The sequence below is a fragment of the Anomaloglossus baeobatrachus genome, chromosome 3, assembly GCF_048569485.1.
Source record: "Anomaloglossus baeobatrachus isolate aAnoBae1 chromosome 3, aAnoBae1.hap1, whole genome shotgun sequence".
NCBI classification, from domain to species: Eukaryota; Metazoa; Chordata; class Amphibia; order Anura; family Aromobatidae; genus Anomaloglossus; species Anomaloglossus baeobatrachus.
Window position 1 is genome coordinate 17297046 of NC_134355.1, and position 25675 is coordinate 17322720.

Genomic DNA, 25675 nt, shown 5'->3' on the forward strand with positions numbered 1-25675 from the left:
GGAATGCTGTGGATATAGTATATAGAGCAGGGGAATGCTGTGGATATAGTATATAGAGCAGGGGGATGCTGTGGATATAGTATATAGAGCAGGGGGATGCTGTGGATATAGTATATAGAGCAGGGGAATGCTGTGGATATAGTATATAGAGCAGGGAATGCTGTGGATATAGTATATAGAGCAGGGGATGCTATGGATATAGTATATAGAGCAGGGGATGCTGTGGATATAGTATATAGAGCAGGGGAATTCTGTGGATATAGTATATAGAGCAGGGGATGCTGTGGATATAGTATATAGAGCAGGGAATGCTGTGGATATAGTATATAGAGCAGGGAATGCTGTGGATATAGTATATAGAGCAGGGGAATGCTGTGGATATAGTATATAGAGCAGGGGAATGCTGTGGATATAGTATATAGAGCAGGGGGATGCTGTTGATATAGTATATAGAGCAGGGAATGCTGTGGATATAGTATATAGAGCAGGGGAATGCTGTGGATATAGTATATAGAGCAGGGAATGCTGTGGATATAGTATATAGAGCAGGGGAATGCTGTGGATATAGTATATAGAGCAGGGGAATGCTGTGGATATAGTATATAGAGCAGGGGGATGCTGTTGATATAGTATATAGAGCAGGGAATGCTGTGGATATAGTATATAGAGCAGGGGAATGCTGTGGATATAGTATATAGAGCAGGGAATGCTGTGGATATAGTATATAGAGCAGGGAATGCTGTGGATATAGTATATAGAGCAGGGAATGCTGTGGATATAGTATATAGAGCAGGGGAATGCTGTGGATATAGTATATAGAGCAGGGAATGCTGTGGATATAGTATATAGAGCAGGGGAATGCTGTGGATATAGTATATAGAGCAGGGAATGCTGTGGATATAGTATATAGAGCAGGGAATGCTGTGGATATAGTATATAGAGCAGGGGAATGCTGTGGATATAGTATATAGAGCAGGGGAATGCTGTGGATATAGTATATAGAGCAGGGAATGCTGTGGATATAGTATATAGAGCAGGGGAATGCTGTGGATATAGTATATAGAGCAGGGAATGCTGTGGATATAGTATATAGAGCAGGGGAATGCTGTGGATATAGTATATAGAGCAGGGGAATGCTGTGGATATAGTATATAGAGCAGGGGAATGCTGTGGATATAGTATATAGAGCAGGGGAATGCTGTGGATATAGTATATAGAGCAGGGGGATGCTGTGGATATAGTATATAGAGCAGGGGAATGCTGTGGATATAGTATATAGAGCAGGGGAATGCTGTGGATATAGTATATAGAGCAGGGGAATGCTGTGGATATAGTATATAGAGCAGGGGAATGCTGTGGATATAATATATATCTGGCTTCAGTAAGGCATTTGATAAAGTATCACATGACATCGTCATTGAAAAAATGATCAAGTATGGAATTGACAAAACATCAGTTAGATGATTCACAACTGGCGTAATGATCGGGCGCAACGAGTAATATTAAATGGCTGCACATCAATCTGGAGAAAAGTCAAAAGCGGGGTGCCACAAGGTGTAATGTCCGCAAGGCTCTGTCTTGGGCCCAGTGCTGTGTAATGTCCGCAAGGCTCTGTCTTGGGCCCACTGCTGTGTAATGTCCGCAAGGCTCTGTCCTGGGCCCAGTGCTGTGTAATGTCCGCAAGGCTCTGTCCTGGGCACAGTGCTGTGTAATGTCCGCAAGGCTCTGTCTTGGGCCCAGTGCTGTGTAATGTCCGCAAGGCTCTGTCTTGGGCCCACTGCTGTGTAATGTCCGCAAGGCTCTGTCCTGGGCCCAGTGCTGTGTAATGTCCGCAAGGCTCTGTCCTGGGCACAGTGCTGTGTAATGTCCGCAAGGCTCTGTCTTGGGCCCACTGCTGTGTAATGTCCGCAAGGCTCTGTCCTGGGCCCAGTGCTGTGTAATGTCCGCAAGGCTCTGTCCTGGGCACAGTGCTGTGTAATGTCCGCAAGGCTCTGTCTTGGGCCCAGTGCTGTGTAATGTCCGCAAGGCTCTGTCTTGGGCCCACTGCTGTGTAATGTCCGCAAGGCTCTGTCCTGGGCACAGTGCTGTGTAATGTCCACAAGGCTCTGTCCTGGGCACAGTGCTGTGTAATATCTTTATAAATAATTTGGACAACAGAATTATTGGGGAACTCATAAAATTCACAGATGATACTAAGATAAGAGGAATAGCCAATACTAGAGAGGAAAGAGAGCGGACTTAGAAGGATCTAGACACTCGAGCAATGGGCCGAGGAGAACAGAATGGTGTTTACCAGACACAAATGCAAAGTCCTACATCTGGGTAAAAGAAATGTAAAAAGCATATATAGTATGGAAGGAATAAAACTAGGTGACAACTCCAGGGAAAAGGACTGTGACATAATAGAAAATGCCAGATTCAACATGAGCCAACAATGCGGAGCTGCAGCTAAAAAGGCCAACAACATTCTGGGATGTTTCAAGACAAGCATTGAATCTAGATCCAGAGAGGTGATTATTCCTCTATACTCTGCCCTGGTCAGACCCCACCTGGAATACTGTGTACAGTTCTGTGTGCCCCAATTCAAGAAAGACATTGATATATTGGAGCAAGTCCAGAGAAGAGACACCAAGAAGGTAGAAGATCTGCAAACCTAGTCATGAAGACCGGGTACAAGAACTAAAGAGAAAGCTGAGAGGAGACTTAATAGCGGTCTACAAATATCTGAAAGGTGGTCACAGTGCTGAGTGAACCACCCTATTCTCATTAGCACAAGGAAGTACAAAAAGCAACAGGAGGAAACTAAAAGGAAGGAGATTCAGATTAGACATTAGGAAAAACTTTCTGACACTGAGGGCAGTCATAGAGAGGAACAGGCGACCACAGGAGGCAATCTTCAAGCAAAAACTGGATAAGCATATAGCTGGGATGATTTAGGAAAACCTGCACTCACAGTTGGTTGACCCTTGAAGTTACCAATCTATGGTTTTATGAACTGATTGCATATTTGTAGGTTGTTTTTTATCTTTTATACATTTTTATTGTAAGTACTGTATTTTTATAATACAGCTTAAAACTTTAGTATGTTTGATCCTTGTATGCTCTAAAGAATCCATAGCCTTACAGACAGTGTGGGACTGTTAAAAAATATATTACTTACTTATTTTTCTAAGTAAGAATGCGATGAGGTGCAAGAAAGATAGACTTTAAGATTTAAAAATAAATGTATTTTAAATAAAATAAATATGGTTGACAAAAATAAAAAAAGTTCTGTCATGATCCAGGACGGCTTTTCTCTGCTGCTGGTTACACCCAGCTCCGGCCTGGCCATGTCAGGGTTTAACTTCCCGTGCCTTGTTCTGGATCCCAGGACGCTATATATTGCCTCTCTACCTATAGTTCAGTGCCAGTGATATTTCTGCCTTGCAGCATGTATACTGGCTCTGATGAGTGTTCCCGATCTGTCCTGCCTCCCTGCCTATCCTGATCCCTGACTTCCTGCTCCTGTCTGTTGTTTGCGTTTCCCTCTGCAGACCTGATCTCCTGGCTACCGACTCGGTTCTGTTTTCTGACTTGATTTTGATCTTCCCTTTGCAGTGACTTGACTTTTCTGGCTAGACCATGATTGTTTGACTACTCTATTGCCCGCTGGTGGTTCGCCTGTTTTCTGCCTGCTGAAGTTTCTCTGCTGTTCTTCAGCTGCCTTTCTGTTAGGCTACTTTCACACATCCGGCTTGAGCCCTGCGGCTCAATCCGGCTGTGCAAGCTATGCAACAGATGCGGTGAAAACACTGCATCCTTTGCATAAGTTTTTCCCATGCGGCCCGCCCGGTTTTTGCCGCTTGCGGCATGCTACTGAGCATGCGCAGTGGCAAAAACCGCATGCGGCGGCCGGATGCGGTATTTGCCGCATCGCGCCGCATCCGGCCGCCATAGGCATGCATTGAGAGATGCGCCGCATCGGCCGAATGCGGCGCGATGCGGTTTTTTTTGCCGCACGAAAAAACGTGCCAGGCAACGTTCCATCCGGCCGCCGCATCGGCTAAATCTGCCGCATGCGGCAAAAACCGGATGGAACGCAAGGCCATGCGGCACAATGCGGCACTAATTAAAGTCTATGCAGGAAAATCGCAACCGGCAGCAAAAAAAAAACGGTTGCGATTTTCCTGCAAAGTGCCGGATTGTGCCGCAGAAGAAAAACCGGAGGTGTGAAAGTAGCCTTACAGTGTGACTTTGTCTCTCCTTGACTACTCTGCTGCCACCTAGTGGGTGATACGCTGTACAACGTCTTACTAGCCCTTTGTACAGCGTGATAAGTTCATTGTATATTGATCAGTTACAGAAAAGAAAAAAGTAATATTTTCCTTTATCTTACGTGATAGATTTTTTGAGTTTCTAGTGGATAATAGTCTACTAAATCAGTAAAGGTTTGGTTCTTTCATTCATCTTTTTCTGGTTTCTGAATGGGTTAGGCCTTCTGACATGCTGTAAGCCTCGAATATGTGCTCCATCGGGAATCTTGCTTTAGCTCACACATGTGTTGCTTCCGAGATGGCCCTCGAGGGAAGTGAACCCCCCTGTGTGTCACATGGTGCGGTATTTATATGTTTTAGTGACAACTGGTTTTGTCCATCTTATGAAGTTTTGCCTTGCATGACGCAATGCTAAACCAAAATTACATACAGATATACTCTTCATCAAAAATATATAGATGCCTATGTATTGTGAATTATTTAATAAATGTGGACTTACTTTTTACAATGACCATTTTGATAGTCACGCAGTCGTATATTTTGGGGACTCATCACCCCGTGCGTTCGATGAGTGATGGCAGCGTGTTGATTGTCGGGGTGTGATTTATGCTCACTTTATAGCCTTTAACAGAGGTTGAGTGCTGGATTGAGTGAGGTGAGATAAATTAACCCTTGTAGGCACAACTCAGGTTACGTATAGAGAAGTGTGTACGTGACAACTTGGTGGCAGAATGGTGGGATAGAGTTTACTTTTAGTAGAACATTAGTGGATGGTTCAAGCAATTATCCCATGTACTAAAGGACTGGTAACCTTTCGAAGAATGAGCCAGTTCTTCAAGGTTCTTAGAAAGAGTGGCAGATACTTTCCCCTCCCCTTTTCTATCTTTTTTATTTTTCAAAAGGCTGTTCACTGATATGGCAGTCTTGTAGAAGAAGCAGAATAAGGAGGCTCTGATCAACCTCTGTGAGCAGAGAGGAATAGAGACGGCAGATAAATCCATGGATCTGCCGATTGAGGCCTTGATGGAGCAGGAGTTAGAGCAGTGTACTGTGGCACCTGGACAAAGAGGAAGCCCAACTTAGGGAAGCAAAAAAATGGACTTTGACCAGAAAATACCTTCTGGGGGTACGAACACTGCCAGTTCTGAAGAGAGCATGGACTGTTCTTTGCAACTGGCCTTACAAAAGCTGGGAGCAAATCATGCCAGTATACGCCTGCAGCTTATTCTATAGTACCAACAGACTGAGATAGAGGCTCTCTGGGCTGTGAGAAAGGCTGCAGAGTCCCGGGCCCAGAGAGAGGCTGCACAATGCCGGGCCCAGAGAGAGGCTGCAGAACGCCGCGCCCAGAGAGAGGCTGCAGAATACTGGGCCCAGAGAGGCTGCAGAATACTGGGCCCAGAGAGAGGATGCAGAATACTGGGCCCAGTGAGAGGCTGCAGAACGCCGGGCCCAGAGAGAGACTGCAGAACGCCAGGCCCAGAGAGAGGCTGCAGAATACTGGGCCCAAAGAGAGGATGTAGAACGCCACGCCCAGAGAGAGGCTGCAGAACACCGGCCTAGAGAGAGGTTGCAGAATGCCGGGCCCAGAGAGAGGCTGCAGAATACTGGCCCAGAGAGAGGATGTAGAACGCCGGGCCCAGAGAGAGGATGTAGAACGCCGGGCCCAGAGAGAGGCTACAGAACACCGGGCCCAAAGAGAGGTTGCAGAACGCCGGGCCCAGAGAGAGGCTCCAGAACGCCGGGCCCAGAGGGAGGTTGCAGAAAGCCGGGCCCAGAGAGAGAGTGCAGAACGCCGGGCCCAGAGAGAGGCTGCAGAATGCCGGGCCCAGAGAGAGGCTGCAGAATACTGGGCCCAGAGAGAGGCTGCAGAATACTGGGCCCAGAGAGAGGCTGCAGAATACTGGGCCCAGAGAGAGGCTGCAGAATGCCGGGCCCAGAGAAAGGCTGCAGAACGCCGGGCCCAGAGAGAGGCTGCAGAATACTGGGCCCAGAGAGAGGCTGCAGAAAGCCGGGCCCAGAGAAAGGTTGCAGAACGCCGGGCCCAGAGAGAGGCTGCAGAACGGCGGGCCCAGAGAGAGGCTGCATAACGCCGGGCCCAGAGAGAGGCTGCAGAACGCCGGGCCCAGAGAGAGGCTGTAGAATTCCAGGCCCAGAAAGAGGTTGCAGAACACCGGGTCAAGAGAGAGGCTGCAGAACGCCGGGCCCAGAGAGAGGCTGTAGAATGCCAGGCCCAGAAAGAGGTTGCAGAACGCCGGGCCAAGAGAGAGGCTGCAGAACACTGAGCCTAGAGAGAGGCTGCAGAATGCAGCAGAGAACCTCCCCTCCAATGTTTTATTGGGAACTGATCTGGGACAGTTGGTCACTCAATACCTTCCTGACAACCCTCCCTAACCTGATAGTTCATGTATTCCAAGTACTGATGCTGTAAATATGAATATCAATGTCTTGCATGACAATAAAGTGTTTGATTGCACCGGGGAACTCAGCCATTCACTCCACAAAGTGATGTTCCTGAGGATCAAGAAGTAAGAATGAGCACTAAGGGTGATGGGAGACCGCCATGAGGACCATGAGAACGTGGTTCCATACAGCTTGTTATGTCATGTTCGACTGTGACAGGGCCGGTGGTAGCTGCTCCATGATCAGCACTGATCGGGAGGTATCACAGAGTGATGTGTTTCATTGTACAGGAGAAGTTAGCCATGTCAAACTGCGGAGTGAGGTAACTGAAGATCCCCTCAAAGGAGTAAACGTCAGCGCTAAGGTGGATGAAGACAGGCATGGTGACCATGAGGAAGGTGGTTGCGTGCAGTTTGTCAGTGTCATGACAAACTACGACATGGATGGTGGTAGCTGCTTAATGAAAAGCACGAATTCTGAGGTACTCCAGGAGGAGGGGAAAGTGTTCCACCCGCCTGTCAGGATGGTGGGAAAGTAATACCCATAGCCTGTCAAGATGATAGGAAAGAGGTGCTGGCCCTCCTCCCCAGCCAGCACTGTAACCATTAAAATGCGGGGCCCTGCCAGCCCCCTAAAAGTAAAACAATCACTGATCTCGGGGAGACCAGCCAGAGAAAACACTGCCGGCAGCCATCGAGGGCGCTCAAGACTGTGAAATCCTAAGTACATTGCCCACTGGGAAATATGCAAATCAAAAAGGTTCATGGAGCCTCTGTTAGGAGTCTCAACACAGAAACCAGCCAGATATCCCTCCGGGAAGGGCCCAGCCGAGGGGTGACTCTTTTTAGGAGACCACCATAACCACCATATTAAGTGGCCCTTTTAGTCAATATCCAACTTTTTGACAAGTTTAAAGATATGACAAGGGAAATACCAATGGTGGTTATGGTGGTCTCCTAAAAAGAGGGTATGTGCACACTGAGGTTTTTTTTTTTTTGTAAGTTTTTTAGCGGGTGTCTGCTCTGAAAAAACACCTGAAACATCACTGAAAGTAACTGAAAATACACTTCCCATTCATTTCTACTCTAAAACCACTTTACTTTTCATATGATCATTCTTTTGAGCATTTTCTTACACTTCAGGTATAGAAAAATAAGTTGTGGTAAATATATGTATCTCACTATATTTAAGTGCAACCTGATGGAAAATGTTCCAAACTACAACTGTCCAATTAAAGAGACTGCCCCCAAAAAACTTTCAGAGGAAAATGTTTTTTTTTCTAAAAATAAAAACCTTTCTAAATCTTTTTCAGTAAATTAAAACTCCTCAATAACTCCCCAAAGAAGGAGTGTTTCCTGGGTAGCACAAGAAAATTGGTTTTAACTGTAAAAAAAAAAAAAAGCGCCATGTACATATACCCTTACACTATCGGTAAAGGCTTCTCACCTGTGAGTTTTCTGATGTTTAACAAAAGCTGACCTGTGTGAAAAACATTTCCCACATACTGAACATGAATATGGCTTCTCTCCTGTGTGAGTTCTCTGATGTTTAACAAGACCTGACCTTTGGGGAAAACATTTCTCACATACTGGACATGAGAATGGCTTCTCCCCTGTGTGAATTGTATGATGTTTAACAAGACTTGAACTCTGAGTAAAACATTTCCCACATTCTGAACATGAGAATGGCTTTTCCCCTGTGTGAGTTCTTTGATGTTTAATAAGACCTGATTTGTGGCCAAAACATTTCCCACATTCAAAACACGTAAATGGTTTCTCCCCTGTGTGACTTCGACGATGTTCCATAAGATATGATTTCTTGCCAAAACATTTCCCACATTCCAAACATGAATATGGCTTTTCCCCTGTGTGAGTTTTTTGATGTTCCCTAAGAATTGATTTCCTTCCAAAATATTTCCCACATTCTGAACATGGAAATGGCTTCTCTCCTGTGTGAGATCTTTGATGTTCCTCAAGAACGGATTTCATGATAAAACATTTGCCACATTCCGAACATGAAAAAGGCTTTTCTCCTGTGTGAATTCTTAGATGTACCAAAAGATTTGATTTCTGGCTAAAATGTTTCCCACATTCTGAACATGAAAATGGCTTCTCTCCTGTGTGAGTTTGCTCATGTACAACCAGAGATGATTTAGAGCGGAAACATTTGCCACATTCCGAACAGGAAAATGGCATCTCCCCTGTGTGAGTTCGCTCATGTACAACCAGAGATGATTTAGAGCGGAAACATTTGCCACATTCCGAACAGGAAAATGGCATCTCCCCTGTGTGACATGTCTGATGTCTTTCAAGCCATGATTTATAGCGGAAACAGCTGCCACATTCTGAACATGGAAATGGATTTTCATCTTTGTGAATTCTTTCTTGCATAGACTGATCATAGTGGTTATTCAATTGTTCCCCAGATGCAAATGATTTCTCCTGCCTAGGTCCAGTTGTTTGTTTGACAATCAGTGACTCATTAGATGATGGTATCTTGTGATCAGCAGTACCAGTGGATAGATCTGTGCTGTAAAGTACTATATACATATTAGGAGTTATAGAATTAGTTTGTGCACTATTATCTTCTACTTTGAGATGTGGAGAACAGAGATGATGTCCATCAGAACCTCTCATCAGATCTTCACCTGGAAAAAGAAACATTGGTTGGTGATCCATTATATAATAAAATTAAACCATATAACTCTTCTCACAAAGCTAACTCACCCTACATCTCCTCCCTGTAATGCCAGCAATGGCGTCCCTGCAGTGTCCTGCCTTCCCCTCCCGGCAAACATGCTGGCACACTCACCTTTCCAGCTGCTCAACAGTGCCATCTGCTGCTGTATCTCCTGCCTGCGCCACTCAGGTCTCCTGGGAGTGTGCTTAGGGCACAAGCCTTCTTGCTCTTCAAGGGTAAGCATGTCCTAACCTGGAAATGCCTCTCAGCCTATGGCTGAGAGGCACTAGGTATTTAAGGCATTCTCCCCCTATGAGAGGTGCCTGAGCAACTTCTTTTTTTTTTTATATTGATAGAAACATGCTGCCAGTTGTTAGGTCTCTTTCCAGTTCTCTGTAACCTGTGTCCGTTACCTGTACCTGCTAACACTTACCTGTGTTCTAGTACCTGCCGTAACTGCTGTACCCACTGAACCAGCCATCTGGTCTGCACCAGGCCGACCTGTCTGCACCTGTGCCCATCCTCGACCCCTAGGGTCAGCTACCACAGTGCCGAGATAGCCCCAGAAATAGCACCTGGCGGCTACTTTCCAGCACAAGCCTATCACCTCTAGTGAAGACAAGGTAGTCGCTTAGTTACTCCCCTCCAGATTGAGCCAGGGCTGTGGCACAGTGGGTCCACACCGACTAGCGTAACACTCCCTCAGCTATAGCTACACCCCTACACTTGCTCTTTGGCAAGAATCTAAGACCAACATATTCTATAAGCTTTTTTTTTTTTTTAAGGTTTTACTTATTGTATTATAAATGCAAAAATAAGAACTCAAGCTTCCCAATGAATAAATGGACAGATGGAATAAATATACATCCAGAAAACATCTTGGTCAACCTCCAGTGAAGGATGAAGCTATGGTGAATGCAGCATAGTTGCAGGATTGTTATTTTTTATTTATTTTAATTTTGCTACGTATTTTACAAGCTACATTTTCTATTACCAGGAAAAGCGATGACATTTCATGCACATGCTAGTTTTTTTTTTCCTGACTAAGGCCCCTTTCACACATCAGTGATTCTGGGACGTTTGTGCTTTTTTTTATACGTACCAGAATCACTTACATACGCGGACGCATTATAATGAATGGGTCTGCTCACACGTCAGTGATTTATCACTGCACGTGTCTCCGTGCGGCGTACCCGCGTGTGCGTGATTGCCGCACGGAGACATGTCCATTTTTTTCTGGCATCACTGATGTCCCACGGACCACGCAGTGGTGTGGTCCGTGAAACACGTGCCAGAAAAAAACGTGCATTTAAAATAATGAACATTTTTACTCACCCGGCTTCAGCCGCGCTCTATGCAGCCCGTGCAGCCTGCTGCTTCTAAGCCGGCTGATTACTGTCGCGCATATTAATGATGCACGACACAGCCGACCCGGAAGCAGCTGCTGCAGGGGTCAGCGCCGGCCGGATGCTGCACCGCGGGAGCGATCAGCACCATGGAGAGCGGGAGCGGGCGCAGGTGAGTTGATTTCTAAGTGCAATCACGGGCCACGGAGAACGGATTGCACTTAGACAACCCACGTGTGCCATGATTCACGGCACACGCAGGGACACGTGCGTGTTTTACACGCCAGTGAAAAACGTCTGTGTTTTTCACTGACGTGTGAAATGGGCCTTAATTTGAGCACTGCAGCAGTTTTGATATCTGCAGCATGTCAATTCTTTCAGCAGTTTTGCCTCGTCTTTTTTCACCCATAGAAAGAAATGAGAAAGTGCAAAAATGTTGCAAAAAAAGAAAGCAAACAGGTTTTGCTACATTTTTGGTGAATAGAACTTTATTAAACATGTACTGTAGGCAAATCACACATATAATGTGCACCCTTCGAAAAAAAAATAACTGCAGCAAAAATATAGCAAAACTTGGGTTTTAAATGCAACGTTTATACCGCCAAGAGTGCAGGTTTTAGCTGCTGAAAATAAATGCTGCATGTGAACGCAGCCTAACAAGTAATCCAGGGGTAAAAGAGGATTCACAATTATTACAAGTGTGGCAATTCCTGGCCAAACACATCTGAAAGCAATCCAACATATTCTCTCAGTAAGGCATACACACACTCATTAACTCCTCCGTAGTGATGAGCGAGCACGACCATGCTCGGGTACTCGGTACTCATTAAGACTAGAGCAGTTGGACACTCAGATGGTTGCGACCTGGCCACCCGAGTATAACAGAAAAATGTTGCTTTCTGGTATCAGCTATGTTGGCTGAGGCCCCGCCCCTTCTAGTCACATGGGTATGACATCAGCACAGGTCCTTCTAGTCACTTATTAAAACGATTCTATAATAGAATTAGCATAAATAACAGATAGGGGAAGGACGAACAGGCAGGGGGGCGGGAATCACTATGAATACCCAACCCAGCTATTATCTGATCCTCAGCTGCTGTCACTCAAAAAGTTGCTCATTTTACAAGCTTTACTTGCTTTTGTTTCATAACTTATACATCCGAGCTGACAACTAAAGGTCTGTATAGAATCAGCCTGATAGTGCCAGTATAGCACTGGCTTTAAGTTAGTTTGACTTGACTTTTCTGGTTAGACTCTGATTGTTTGACTACTCTATTGCCCGCTGGTGGTTCGCCTGTTTTCTGCCTGCTGAAGTTACTCTGCTGTACTTCAGCTGCCTTTCTGTTACAGTGTGACTTTCTCTCCTTCACTACTCTGCTGCCACCTAGTGGGTGATACGCTGTACAACGTCTTACTAGCCCTTTGTACAGCGTGATAAGTTCATTGTGTATTGATCAGTTACAGAAAAGAAAAAAAGTATTTTCCTTTATCTTACGTTATAGATTTTTTGAGTTTCTAGTGGATAATAGTCTATTTCTCTACTAAATCAGTAAAGGTTTGGTTCTTTCATTCATCTTTTTCTGGTTTCTGAATTAGTTAGGCCTTCTGACATGCTGTAAGCCTCGAATATGTGCTCCATCGGGAATCTTGCTTTAGATTTCACACGTGTTGCTTCCGAGATGGCCCTCGAGGGAAGTGAGCCCCCCTGTGTGTCACATGGTGCGGTATTTATATGTTTTAGTGACAACTGGTTTTGTCCATCTTATGAAGTTTTGCCTTCCATGATGCAATGCTAAACCAAAATTACACATGGATATACTCTTCAGCAAAAATATATATGCCGTATTGTGAATTATTTAATAAATGTGGACTTACTTTTTACAATGACCCTTTTGATAGTCAGGCAGTCGTATATTTTGGGGACTCATCACCCCGTGTGTTCGATGAGTGGTGGCAGCGTGTTGTGTAGTCGGGGTGTGAGTTATGCTTCCTTTATAGTCTATAACAAAAATTTAGTGCTGGATTAAGTGAGATGAGATAAATTAACCCTTGTAGGCACAACTTAGGTCACGTATAGCGAAGTGTGTACGTGACAACTTGGTGGCAGAATGGTGGGATAGAGTTTACTTTTAGTAGAACATTAGTGGATGGTTCAAGCAATTATCCCATGTACTAAAGGACTGGTATTTTTTCGAAGAATGAGCCAGTTCTTCAAGGTTCTTATTTAGAAATAGTGGCAAATTCTTTCCCCTCCCCTTTTCTATCTTTTTATTTTGCAAAAGGCTGTTCACTGATATGGCAGTCTTGTATAAGAAGCAGAATAAGGAGGCTCTGATCAACCTCTGTGAGCAGAGAAGAATAGAGATGGCAGACAAATCCATGGATCTGCTGATTGAGGCCTTGATGGAGCAGGAGTCAGAGCAGTGTCCCGTGGCACCTGGACAAAGAGGAAGCCCAACTCAGGGAAGCAAAAAAATGGACTTTGACCAGAAAATACCTTCTGGGGGTACGAACACTGCCAGTTCTGAAGAGAGCATGGACTTTTCTTTGCAACTGGCCTCACAACAGCTGGGAGCAAATCATGCCAGTATACGCCTGCAGCTTATTCTATAGTACCAACAGACTGAGATAGAGGCTCTCTGGGCTGTGAGAAAGGCTGCAGAGTTCCGGGCCCAGAGAGAGGCTGCAGAATACTGGGCCCAGAGAGAGGCTGCAGAATGCCGGGCCCAGAGAGAGGCTGCAGAATACTGGGCCCAGAGAGGCTGCAGAATACTGGGCCCAGAGAGAGGATGCAGAATACTGGGCCCAGTGAGAGGCTGCAGAACGCCGGGCCCAGAGAGAGACTGCAGAACGCCAGGCCCAGAGAGAGGCTGCAGAATACTGGGCCCAGAGAGAGGCTGCAGAATTCCGGGCCCAGAGAGAGGTTGCAGAACGCCAGGGCCAGAGAGGCTGCAGAATGCCAAGCCCAGAGAGAGGCTGCAGAATGCCAAGCCCAGAGAGAGGCTGCAGAATGCCAAGCCCAGAGAGAGGCTGCAGAACGCCGGGCCCAGAGAGAGGCTGCAGAACGCCAAGCCCAGAGAGAGGCTGCAGAATGCCAAGCCTAGAGAGAGGCTGCAGAACGTCAAGCCCAGAGAGAGGTTGCAGAACGCCAAGCCCAGAGAGAGGCTGCAGAATGCCAAGCCTAGAGAGAGGCTGCAGAACGTCAAGCCCAGAGAGAGGTTGCTGAACGCCGGGCCCAGAGAGAGGCTGCAGAACGCCGGGCCCAGAGAGAGGCTGCAGAATACTGGGCCCAGAGAGAGGCTGCAGAATTCCGGGCCCAGAGAGAGGTTGCAGAACGCCAGGGCCAGAGAGAAGCTGCAGAACGCAGCCGAGAACCTCCCCTCCAATGTTTTATTGGGAACTGATCTGGGACAGTTGGTCGCTCAATACCTTTCTGACAACCCTCCCTAACCTGACAGTTCATGTGTGACGACCTGGCCTATCAGGTCGTCACAGGGTATTGTGCAATCTGCCCTTCTGCATGATATCCGCCTCCAACTTAGTTACGGGTCACTGACCTTTGGTGTTGCTAAGAACAAGCTAATCAAAACCCTAGGAACACTCTGCACCACACCCACCAGACACACCAGTGGACAGCCTGAAGGGAATAGGGCTGGCTACTTGGGGGGTTGGTTAAGGGGAGGTCAGGAGTGTTAGGAGACAGTGAGTTGTGGAGTGACTCTCAAGTGGAGAGGTCAGGAGCTGGACTCCTCGTTTACTAGGTGGCAGACATTGGTCTGGGCCTGGTAGGAGCTGTACCCCGGTCGCAGAGGATTGTGACAAGGGGCACGGACTGTCGGGGAGGACAGCCGGCGGCCTTGTGCCATCACCAGGTAGGGGCCAGGGCACGACGGGGTACGTAGACCCCAGGCCAGGAAGTAGCTTCAGGCGTCCTGGTAATTCACCCGACGAAGACGGAGGCTTCAAGATCCGTTCTCCACCCGCTCCAAAATCGGGGTACTAGCGCACCGAGGAGGATAGGACTTTCCCACTGCCTAGTCCAGAAAATCCAAAGCGTGAACCCTGAGAGCAAGCTCACTCCGTTAGCCATACGGGTGAGCGGGACCCGTTTTAGTTTCAAGCTGAAAGGGACCCACTGTAGAAAGAGGTGCCAAGGTCAAGGTCACAAACTAATAATCAACACCAACGGGCATAGGATCCAGACATGCTCCCTCCCTGCTGCAGTGGCATCCAGAACTTTGGTTTACCACGGTTGTCAGCGTCAGCGTTATTGGACTGAGTACGCAATTAACCCTTACCGGCCTGAGTCCCGGGGCATTCCCCCTACCCGTGGAGGGGTTAAACACCTGGCTGCCCACCGCATCGCCACCGGATACTCCCAGCCGCAGCGGTGGTACTTTACCCTTACCACACACCACGGGTGGCATCACAAACTTTCCACACCATCCACTGTACATAGCCCCCCCTTCAATTTGAGTGGCCGCACGACCCCCGGGTCCAGACGTCCCTCGAGCCACCGCAGATCCAGATCCGAGCAGCCCGGCTGCTGACGTGAGGGCAGTACACCTCGAAAAACCTGGCATCACGAACAGGATACGAGCAGAACCCACTTACCTGGGTGACGTGCGCCTTGAAAGCCGAAAGCCGAGTCAAGAGTCCTTTTCCCGCCAATTCCGCCATTGTCTGCTATCTTTTTGCGCCAAGACGCTGTCTTCTCCGAGCAAGCGCGCGAAGCCTAAGCCCCGCCCTTCGTCTTGCGTGTAAGGCCGGAACCGGAAGTTCCCAGAGGGCCACAGCGCACAAAAGAGTGCTGAGAAAAGACCTAGGGGGCGTGCCGTAATGTAACAACAGTGAAAGTGGAGCAGGGATGCCAGGATTCTGCCATAACGTTCCTGGACGACGCAGTGGCAAGATGGCAGAGCGAGACTGGTCCCCAGAATGTGTTGTCCCTGGGACCGCAACATGGATAGAGGAAGAGACGGAGCAGCAGTGCAGGAGAATGCGGACGCAGTTCCTATTTATACTGAACCACTGGAGGGAAGAGATGAGGAGCCTGGCGATGGTGGTGCGAGCCCATTAGATCGAAATCCCACATGAAGAGAGGTTAAGCGGTTACCCAGTCCCTACTGATTGCCCAAATCCGGCCAAAGCGGCTGAGGTATCCGGACCGCCCCCGCTCGCGGTGAGCACTCCACCGTCACCTACCCCGTCCTCGGCGGACGCCGAGCTGCCCACACCAACCCCGGCAGCGGAACCTTCGGTGCCTTTACAAGAAGCTCCATCTGTGGAGATTCCGATCTCGACCCTCATTCCAGTCACTACACCGGTCATCCAGACACCGGCCAGACTAGACCTGGCCGCCTCAGCGGGCCCGTCTTCAGAGGCGGAGCACCCGGACCCTGGAACCCCAGCTGCGGAGCAGTCGGTTTTTCAGTTTCCAGTCACGGAAGCAGAGCCAAGAAATCCACCAGTTCCGCTACCGCACGGCATCCCGACGGCTGTTGGGGCTGCAGGAGTTTACTTACCACCAGTGCCAGAAACTGAAGCGCAGCCTATCACCGACCCCCGAGATGGGGGGATGCACGGGCGATGGCTGCTGCGATTTCGTACAAAAACGATAACCAAAGAGCGACGCCGGAGAAGAATTGCCACTCAGGAGCTTGTGAGTGAAAGTGCTACCTGGGTCCGGGACCCATAGAATTGCGGCCCGATGCAGCGCTGAACCCTGGAGGGGCAGCTGGCACAAGTCGACCCTGACTGCCTGTTGCAGTGATGGCAGTGGAGCTGGGTCATTTAAAATTGTAGAAATGTTAGGTATCGGTGTTTTCGTTTATTGTTTTTCACAGTTTGTTGTTTTTCATATAGATATCAGCAAATGAAAGTTTGAGTAAATAATTGAAAATGAACGAAGAAGTTACCTGATTAACAACCAAATTCCTTTTCAGTGTGTAAAACCGGTACATGGACTCCGTTATATTTTATAGGTATACATAAGTAAATATGGACCATGGTCACAGGACTGGTGTGACCGGCACGAACTTGTGTATTGTACATAGTTGCACCTCCTGTGCCAACAAGAGTCATCTAAAACAACACCAGGGACCTTAACCTGGTCATGAACCCACCATAGGTTTGCAGGGGTTCAGGTTGTTTGGGTGGCGGGTTAACGGGATCCGGGACATTGGGACTGGACTGTCGTGGGTAGAGGCTGCAATGGAGCAGGTTGAGTCTCCGCTACCATTGAAACCGGTAGCGTACCATCGTTGAGTAGATGAACTCTTAAAAAGGTTTAGTAACGTTTAAGAAAAGTGCCTCCCCTGCGTGGAATGAAAGGGATGAAAATGTTAATAAAAATGTTATCCCCTTTTTCTACCTTTCCTACAGTTTGGATAAAAAATAAATAAATAAACCTCTGTTGTCCTGTAGCTCGGGGACAAGCTACGTTTAACCAAGGGGGAATGTTACGCCCTGGCCTATCAGGTCGTCACAGGGTATTGTGCAATCTGCCGTTCTGCATGATATCCGCCTCCTCCTTGGTTACGGGTCCCTGACCTTTGGTGTTGCTAAGAACAAGCTAATCAAAACCCTAGGAACACTCTGCACCAGACCCACCAGTGGACAGCCTGAAGGGAATAGGGCTGGCCACTTGGGGGGGGTTGGTTAAGGGGAGGTCAGGAGCGTTAGGAGACAGTGAGTTGTGGAGTGACTCTCAAGTGGAGAGGTCAGGAGCTGGGCTCCTCGTTTACTAGGTGGCAGACGTTGGTCTGGGCCTGGTAGGAGCTGCACCCCGGTCGCAGGAGATCGTGACAAGGGGCATGGACTGTCGAGGACAGCCGGCGGCCTTGTGACGTGGACCCCAGGCCAGAAAGTAGCTTTAGGCGTCCTGGTAATTCACCCGACGAGGACAGAGCCTTCAAGATCTGTTCTCCACCCGCTCCAAAATCGGGGTACTAGCGCAACGAGGAGGATAGGACTTTCCCACTGCCTAGTCCAGAAAATCCCAAGCGTGAACCCTGAGAGCAAGCTCAGTTAGCCATACGGGTGAGCGGGACCCGTTTTAGTTTCAAGCTGAAAAGGGACCCACTGTATAAAGAGGTGCCAAGGTCAAGGTCACAAGCTAACAAGCAATACCAACGGGCACGGGATCCAGGCATGCTCCCTCCCTGCTGCAGTGGCATCAAGAACTTTGGTTTACCACAGTTGTCAGCGTTATTGGACTGAGTGAATACGCAATTATCCCTTACCGGCCCGACGGCACCTCCCCAACACCATCACCGAGTCCCGGGGCATTCCCCCTACCCATGGAGGGGTTAAACACCTGACAGCTCACACCATCGCCAACGTGTACTCCCAGCCGCAGAGGTGGTACTTCACCCTTACCACACACCACGGGTGGCGTCATGAACTTTCCACACCATCCCCTGTACATACAGTTAGGTCCAGAAATATTTGGACAGTGACACAAGTTTTGTTATTTTAGCTGTTTTCAAAAAACATGTTCAGAAATACAATTATATATATAATATGGGCTGAAAGTGCACACTCCGAGCTGCAATATGAGAGTTTTCACATCCAAATCGGAGAAAGGGTTTTTTTTTATAACTGAATGTTTTATTAAGTTTTTAGAACAGATACAAAAAAAAAATACATGGATGCATGGATATGTCTCACAAGCTTGTTAATAACTGTAAACCAGAAATCAGTATCCATATTATCCACTAATACACTGAAAACAGGGAATATGACAAGACGAACAATACAATACTAGACAGGGAAACATAAGGGAGGGGGGATGGATTGGGGAGGGTGGGCATATCAGGCTTCCATCAAGGCCGTACTTCACTGTTATTCTTTGTTGGCCCAATAAGTATCCCAAAGTGACCAAACACTCTCAAAAAGATCTACTGTGTTATTTGACAGGGCAGATAAATACTCCATCCTTCTCACATCTTGGATCCGAGATTGGAGATCTGTAAGTGAGGGTGGATGGGCCAACCTCCAGTTACGGGCAATTAGACATCTAGCTGCTGTGGTCATGTGTAACAGTAACCGCTTCACTCTTTTCCCCAGCTGAGCAAGTGGTATATTTAATAAATAGAATTTAGGATCCAGGGGAATCCGAAGGTTAGTTACTTTATAAATAAGAGATTGCACCAACCTCCAGAAACACTGGATATTGGGGCATACCCAGAATATGTGCGGTATGTCTCCTCCTGTGGCTCCACACCTCCAACAATTGTCAGGTATAGCTGGGTTTAGTTTATGTAGTAGTGATGGGGTGTGATACCAATACATAAGTAATTTATACTGATTTTCCTTATAGACATAGCATGAAGATGTCTTAGAGGCCGTATCCCAGATCCGCTTCCACATACACAAGGGAATGGACTCACCAAGGAAATCTTCCCATTTCCTCATATATGTATGCTTTGGCTTGTGTTCTGGGCACGGAGCCATTAAAATACGATATATATCGGAGATGAGGCCTTTAGTAGAGGCCCCAGCTCTGCACAATCTCTCAAAAAGTGTAGGGATAGAGACTTCTAATGAGGTAAAAAGGGAGTGCATCAGGTGTCTAACTTGTAATTACCGATATTGGGAATTGCCTGGGAGATTAAATTTAGCAGCTATGGTGGCGTATGGGAGAAGGACTCTGGAGTGTGCATCTACTATGTCAGCAAAGCAAAAGAGTTTCCTGTCAAACCACGTTTTAGTCGCTGTACCCTGCATACCGTCCGGCATTCTGGGATTAAAAAGAAAAGAAGTCAATGGAGAGTGTTCAGATTTAAGTGGAAACTTCTTGCCACAACAGTCCCATATACTCTTCGTAAAGGCTATAGGGCCCAGAGTATTTGGGTCAGGCTTATTAGATGAGGTGCCCCAAAGGTAGGAGTTAGGGTGTATTGGGGCTAGCCATAACTTCTCTATTTCCATCCATCTAGAGAAGGCACTGCGATTAGACCATGCAGGGATGTGACGTAAGTGTGCTGCCCAATAGTACTTAGTAATATCAGGGACCCCCAGGCCTCCTCTCAGTTTACTGTCAAATAATGTTGTTTTCTTGATTCTATGTCTCTTATGGGCCCAAACAAATTGAAGTATACTAGACTGAATGTTGCGCAATTCTTTGTATAGCACACACACCGGAAGGGTCTCAAACAGGTAAAGGAGCTTTGGCAGAACAGACATTTTGACTGCAGAGATTCTTCCAAACAGAGACAATGGGAGCTTGTTCCAATTGAGCAGGAGCCTTTTTATCTCAGTAAATAAACTAGGATAGTTCTGCTGATACAAAAGCTTATACTTAGATGTTAATTGTATCCCAAGGTATGTCAAGGATATGTTTTTCCATTTATAGTTGTAGTTTCCCTGTAAGGAGGAGACCCGCACCTGTGGAATATTAAGAGGCAGAGCTTCCGTTTTGTTCTGATTGACCTTATACCCTGACAACCTTCCAAATTGTAGTAACAAGGAATGCAAATTCGGGAGGGTGATATGTGGTTGGGACAAGATCAATAGGACATCATCCGCATATAGAGATAGCTTAAACTCCTTATCTCGTACCATTACTCCATGTATATTAGGGTCATTGTGAATAGCAGCAGCCAATGGTTCAATACCAAAGAGAAGGGGGGACAAAGGGCATCCCTGACGAGTGCCGTTGTGTATTTGAAAGGGTTGAGATGTGGCATAAGGAAGCTTGACCGAAGCTGAGGGGCATGAATATAGACTTTTCAGGGCAGTAATAAATGGACCCGAAATTCCAAATTGATGCAATGTTTCGAACATGAATGGCCACCCCAGACGGTCAAACGCCTTCTCCGCATCCAAACTAAGAAGGAGTGCTTCACTGTCCGTCTTATTAACAACCTCTATTAAGTCAATGATCTTCCTGGTATTGTCCCCTCCCTGTCTACATGGGACAAAACCCACCTGGTCTTTATGTATTAGGTGAGGAAGTAGAACTGAAAGGCGTAGAGCTAGTAGTTTAGTGAAGATTTTCAAATCAGCATTAAGGAGTGCTATGGGCCTATAGTTGGCACATTCCATAGCATCCTTCCCAGGTTTGGGTATAAGCGTAATATATGAATGTAACATACTTGTGGGTATAGGGGAGCCCGTGAGGAAGCTATTAAATAATTTAACTAAATAGGGCGTAAGTCGATCCGCAAATGCCTTGTAGTAGAAGTATGTCAGGCCGTCTGGACCCGGTGATTTTCCATTAGGAAGTAATTTAAGCACCTCTCCTACCTCTTCACACGTGATTTCTTTATTCAGTGTGTTTACAGCATTCTTAGTAAGGGTAGGCAGCTTACACTGCTCAAGAAAGGAGTGGATTAGCTCCCTCTGTTTTCCTGGGTCTGTAGGAAGGGTGCTGGGCAAAGAATACAATCTTGACAAATAATCCTGAAAAATCTTTGCAACTTTAGTGGGGTCATATAACGTATTCCCTCCTGAATCTCTCAAGGCATAAACGGATGAGTTCCCCCTCTCCTCCCTAAGTTGGCGGGCTAAAAGAGAGTGAGATTTATTTCCTTTGTCATAGTATTTATGCCTGCTATACAGTAGTAATTTTTCTGTTATATTGACCTCTAGGTCCTTCAGTTGGGTCTTTACTATACCTCTAAGGGTACGTATTGATGGGTTAAGGGTCATACTATTTTCTAAGTCTCTGAGACTTTTAAGGAGCTGATCTCTCTGATATAGTCTATCTTTTTTGATGCGGGAGCTTAAAGCTATGCATTGCCCTCTAAAGACGGCCTTATGGGCTTCCCAGATAGTAGAAAAATTGGGCACTGACCCCTCATTGTTCTCAAAGTATTCCATCAATCCTGCTTCCAGTTTGTCTCTGTAGGAAGTTCTCTTGAGGAGGGACTCATTGAGCCTCCAGTGGCAGACTCTTGTACGTTGGGTTGTCTGATCTAGGGTGAGAGTCATTGGCGCGTGGTCTGACCACGTTATTGCACCAATATCCACTTTGCTCGTCCATCTAAGGGCCTGAATGTTGCCAAAGAAGAAATCGATCCTGGTGTGTGTACCATGAGGGGGAGAGTAGAAGGTAAAGGTTTTTTCTGAGGGATGTTTAACTCGCCACAAATCAAATAAGGCAAACCTGCGGATCAGTCTTCGAAAGGCAGCTGTCAATTTACGTTGAGACGGGCTCGACAATTGATTGTTAATGGTCAACCTGTCTAAAGAGTCAGAGAAAATAGTGTTAAAATCTCCACCCACTATCCACACTGAGGGGGGAAGGCGTGTTAATTTGAGGACTACCCGGTTCAAAAAAAGGATCTGGGAGGTGTTAGGGGCATAAATGTTACACAAAAGGATTGGAACTTCCTTATATGTCCCTTGTAGGATAAGGTATCTACCCTGTGGGTCTGCCAGGGAGGTAGTAACTTGAATGGGACAGGTCCTTGATATCAAGATCGCCACACCGGCTTTTTTCCTTTCCTGAGAGGCTAAAAAAATCGTAGGGTAAAGGTGTTTGGCGAAATTGCAGTTCCCGTTGAGATTCAAGTGCGTTTCCTGCAAGAAAACCACATCAGCTCGCTGGGTCCGCATCTCACCTAATGCCATTCGCCTCTTAATGTTTGAGTTTAAACCCTTAACATTTAGTGTTAAAATTTTAACCATATTTTAAGTTATAGTGGTATAAAGCAAAATTAGCATTACATACAAAGGCTAACCAGGTATTGCCCATCTCAAACTTGCTTGACGGCCCATGATGGATGGCTCTCAATGGGGTACAAAAGATTCCCTCACCACAATCAGGGTAAACACATAAGGAATGGTAAAAGACAATGACAAAACACATAACATATAAAGCATAACATTTACATGTCACAAATGTTACCAGAGAGGAGTGAAGCCACAGGCGAAAGCCTTCACCTCCGCTTCCGTCCTCCCCGGTCAGGGTCAAAGAAGAAAAAATTGGCATAATTTAAAACTTTACCAATATCTAAACCCTAACCTCCTATACCAACTCTTCCGTAGGAGGAACCAGGGTAACTCTAACCCTTAAAGGGAGTTTGTGGCTATGGACACACTGCTATCACAGTCAGTGTCTAAAGCTAGATTCTAAACATCTAAGAGAGGGGAGCATTCGGTTCTCACCGCCCTAGTAGCAAACCAATGCAAATGATATGAGGAATCGTAACCAGATATATCAATATCAGAAAAGAAAAAAAGAAAGTGAACAACTACTTATGAAAGAAAAAACCAACCAAAGTCCTTATAATAAATCGGGGAGGGCATGAAGCCACCCCCCAAGGGGGGGACTACAGCCTGAAACCAGAGACTCAAACTCAAGGCTCCTGTTCCTAGAAGAAAGAAAAAATAAAATTGTCGTCTCAGGTCGGAGCCGGTCGTGCCTTAGGCCGTGATGAGGGAGAACCCCCCTTAAGCGGGCTTTACACACTGCGATATCGCCCGAATTTTGTCGTTGGGGTCACGGTTTTGGTGACGCACTTCCGCAATCGTTAGCGATATAGCTTTGTGTAACAGCGTTCAGCGATGTAAAATCGTCGCAAAAGCGTGATTTATCGCTAATCGGCTACACGGGTCCTAATTCCCAAAAATCGTTACTTCAGCAGTAACGAGGTTGTTCCTCGTTCCTGCGGCATCACACATCGCTGCGTGTGACGCCGCAGGAGCGAGGAACGTCTCCCTACCTGCCTCCCGGCCGCTATGCGGAAGGAAGGAGGTGGGCGGGATGTTACGTCCCGCTCATCTCCGCCCCTCCGCTGCGATTGGGCGGCGGTTCAGTGACGTCGCTGTGACGCCGCACGGACCGCCCCCTTAGAAAGGAGGCGGTTCGCCGGTCACAGCGACGTCGCCGGACAGGTAAGTATGTGTGACGGCTCTGGGCGATGTTGTGCGGCACGGGCAGCGATATGCCCATGTCGCGCAACAGATGGGGGCGGGTACGCACACTAGCGATATCGGGACCGATATCGCAGTGTGTAAAGTAGCCTTTAGAGTCCACTTGTTGCCAGATCGGACGGGGTGGATTGGATGGCATCTCTAATTCCCAGTCTACCAGGGAGGGCGAAGGGATTCCCAGGTCAGTGCAGAAGGCTGGGAGGTCCTGAGTAGAGCGTAGCACAGCCGTACGACCATCTTTTGAGGCTATGAGGGCAAACGGGAACCCCCAGCGGTATCGGATGCCCTTATCTTTTAGGGATGCAAGTAGTGGCTGCAGATGTCTCCTTTTCTGTAAGGTGATCCAAGATAGATCAGGGAATAATTGGATCCGAGTCCCTTTATATTCAATTCCCTCCGAAGTGCGGGCTTTGGCCATGATAGACTCTTTTAGTTGGAAGTCATGGACACAGCAAATAATGTCACGAGAGTAATTTTGAGGCCCCCTGGGGCGTAATGCTCTATGTGCTCTGTCCAATTTTATCCTTTGAGTTGTAGGGCGCTCCAGTACAGTGTTGAATATGGTTTCAAGTATGGCATGGACGTCTTCATTACCTGTAGCCTCAGGGACGCCTCTCACTCGGATATTATTACGGCGCCCTCTGTTGTCTAGGTCCTCCAGATGTTTGTTAGTTTCACTCAGAGCCCGAGCATAAGAGGTCACGTTCTTTTGTAATTTGATGATGTACTGTCTAGCGGTATCGTGATCCCTTTCCACCGAGTCCACTCTATCTGCTAGTAGCCCAACATCTTGGCGGATTGAGTTAATCTCTGACTTACAGGTTTCTTTTACTTCCGAGATCAGGGATCTGAAGTCTTCCTTGGTAGGAAGGAGATCCAGATACTTTTTTAATTTTCTGTGGTCAAGATGGTGTTCCATATCTCCCGGCTCAGATTCTGATGGGGAGTCACGTGACCCTCCTCCGTCTTCCTGTTGAGACACCAAAGCAGACAGCGAAGGCGTAGAGTCTAGGTCCATATCCACGGAACCCGACCGCGTAGTTTTATTTTTCGCTTGATTGCTTTTATGGGTTGATTGTTGTCGTGACTTTGGTGGCATGGGGTCACTCACAGCACAGTCTCTTTTAGTAAGAAACTTGTCTAGAGGGGTCACAAACGACTGCCCCCCTTTCAATCTATATGACCAGCTTGGACCTCTTCTCCTCCTCACCCCAGCCAGATCGTCACCTGGTCTGTACAATATATTATGTCGCCTTTCAATATTGTTTATAGATGTAAGACCGTTAAAGTTATAGTTGTTCACTTATGTCCTCTATCTGGGCGGTAAGACAAGCCCCCCTCTACTCAGACATTATACAGGGGTGTACATCTCTTTCATGGCTCCGTTCCATGAAAATCTCTTTGCAGCAAGCTATTATTCCAATGTCCACAAGATGGCAGCAGAGTACAGTGCAGAAAGTGAGGGATTTTTCTATATAGAGAAAAGGCAGGCTCTGAAAAGACAATTCTGCAGCACTGCCCCGAGTTTTCTTCCTTCTCCCTTCTTTACTTATATCATGGAAGAGGGAACCGTAGCACCCCTCTCCCTGTACTGCCACAGGATCAGACTTGAGTCAAGGGTTAACTCTTCAGATGTTATAAGGGCACTGGATGTTATCAGATCTCAGGGCTTACTTTCTTCTCTGAAGGTCTTAGCTTTCCCTCTTCTCCCTCCCCTCCAGGGAAACCAGCCTCAGACTCCTCCACACCCGTGTGCAGCCCCTGTGCTTCTTATCAGAGCAATGCGACTCGTGCTGCGGGGGTGAGGGTTAATTTACAGCCCTAGTGGGTAATGGTGCTCTAGTGCGTGGCACTGGCTTTAGAGCCAGGGGGTGTATGCGTCCTAGGACCAGCCAGTTACCCGGCTGGTTGTCGCCCCTATGCACGGGGGATTTCCACTCACCAGCCTCCTCTCTCTTGCCGTTCGCCTGTCACTTCACTGCCTGCCTCCAGCCGGCTCTCTCTCAGGCCCGACAGTCACCAGGCGGCTCCCCCTCACTGTGTCCGGCTCGTGCTCCACTCCGCTCCAGCGTCTCTCCCTCCTCCAGGCCGGGTAAGTGTCTGCTTCTC

The 25675-nt window shown here is 47.3% G+C and overlaps 1 protein-coding gene across 1 annotated transcript in view; it reads right to left on the bottom strand.

The window, feature by feature from the left end:
* LOC142297141 (uncharacterized) overlaps positions 1-25675 on the bottom strand; it is an 88573-nt gene that overhangs the window by 42397 nt on the left and 20501 nt on the right. Inside the window, exons 8-9 of the mRNA XM_075341417.1 lie at positions 8103-9303; positions 6674-6767 (exon numbers count right to left, since the gene is read on the bottom strand). Of these exons, the coding sequence (XP_075197532.1) occupies positions 6674-6767; positions 8103-9303 (1295 nt within the window). The remainder of the gene's footprint in view (positions 1-6673; positions 6768-8102; positions 9304-25675) is intronic.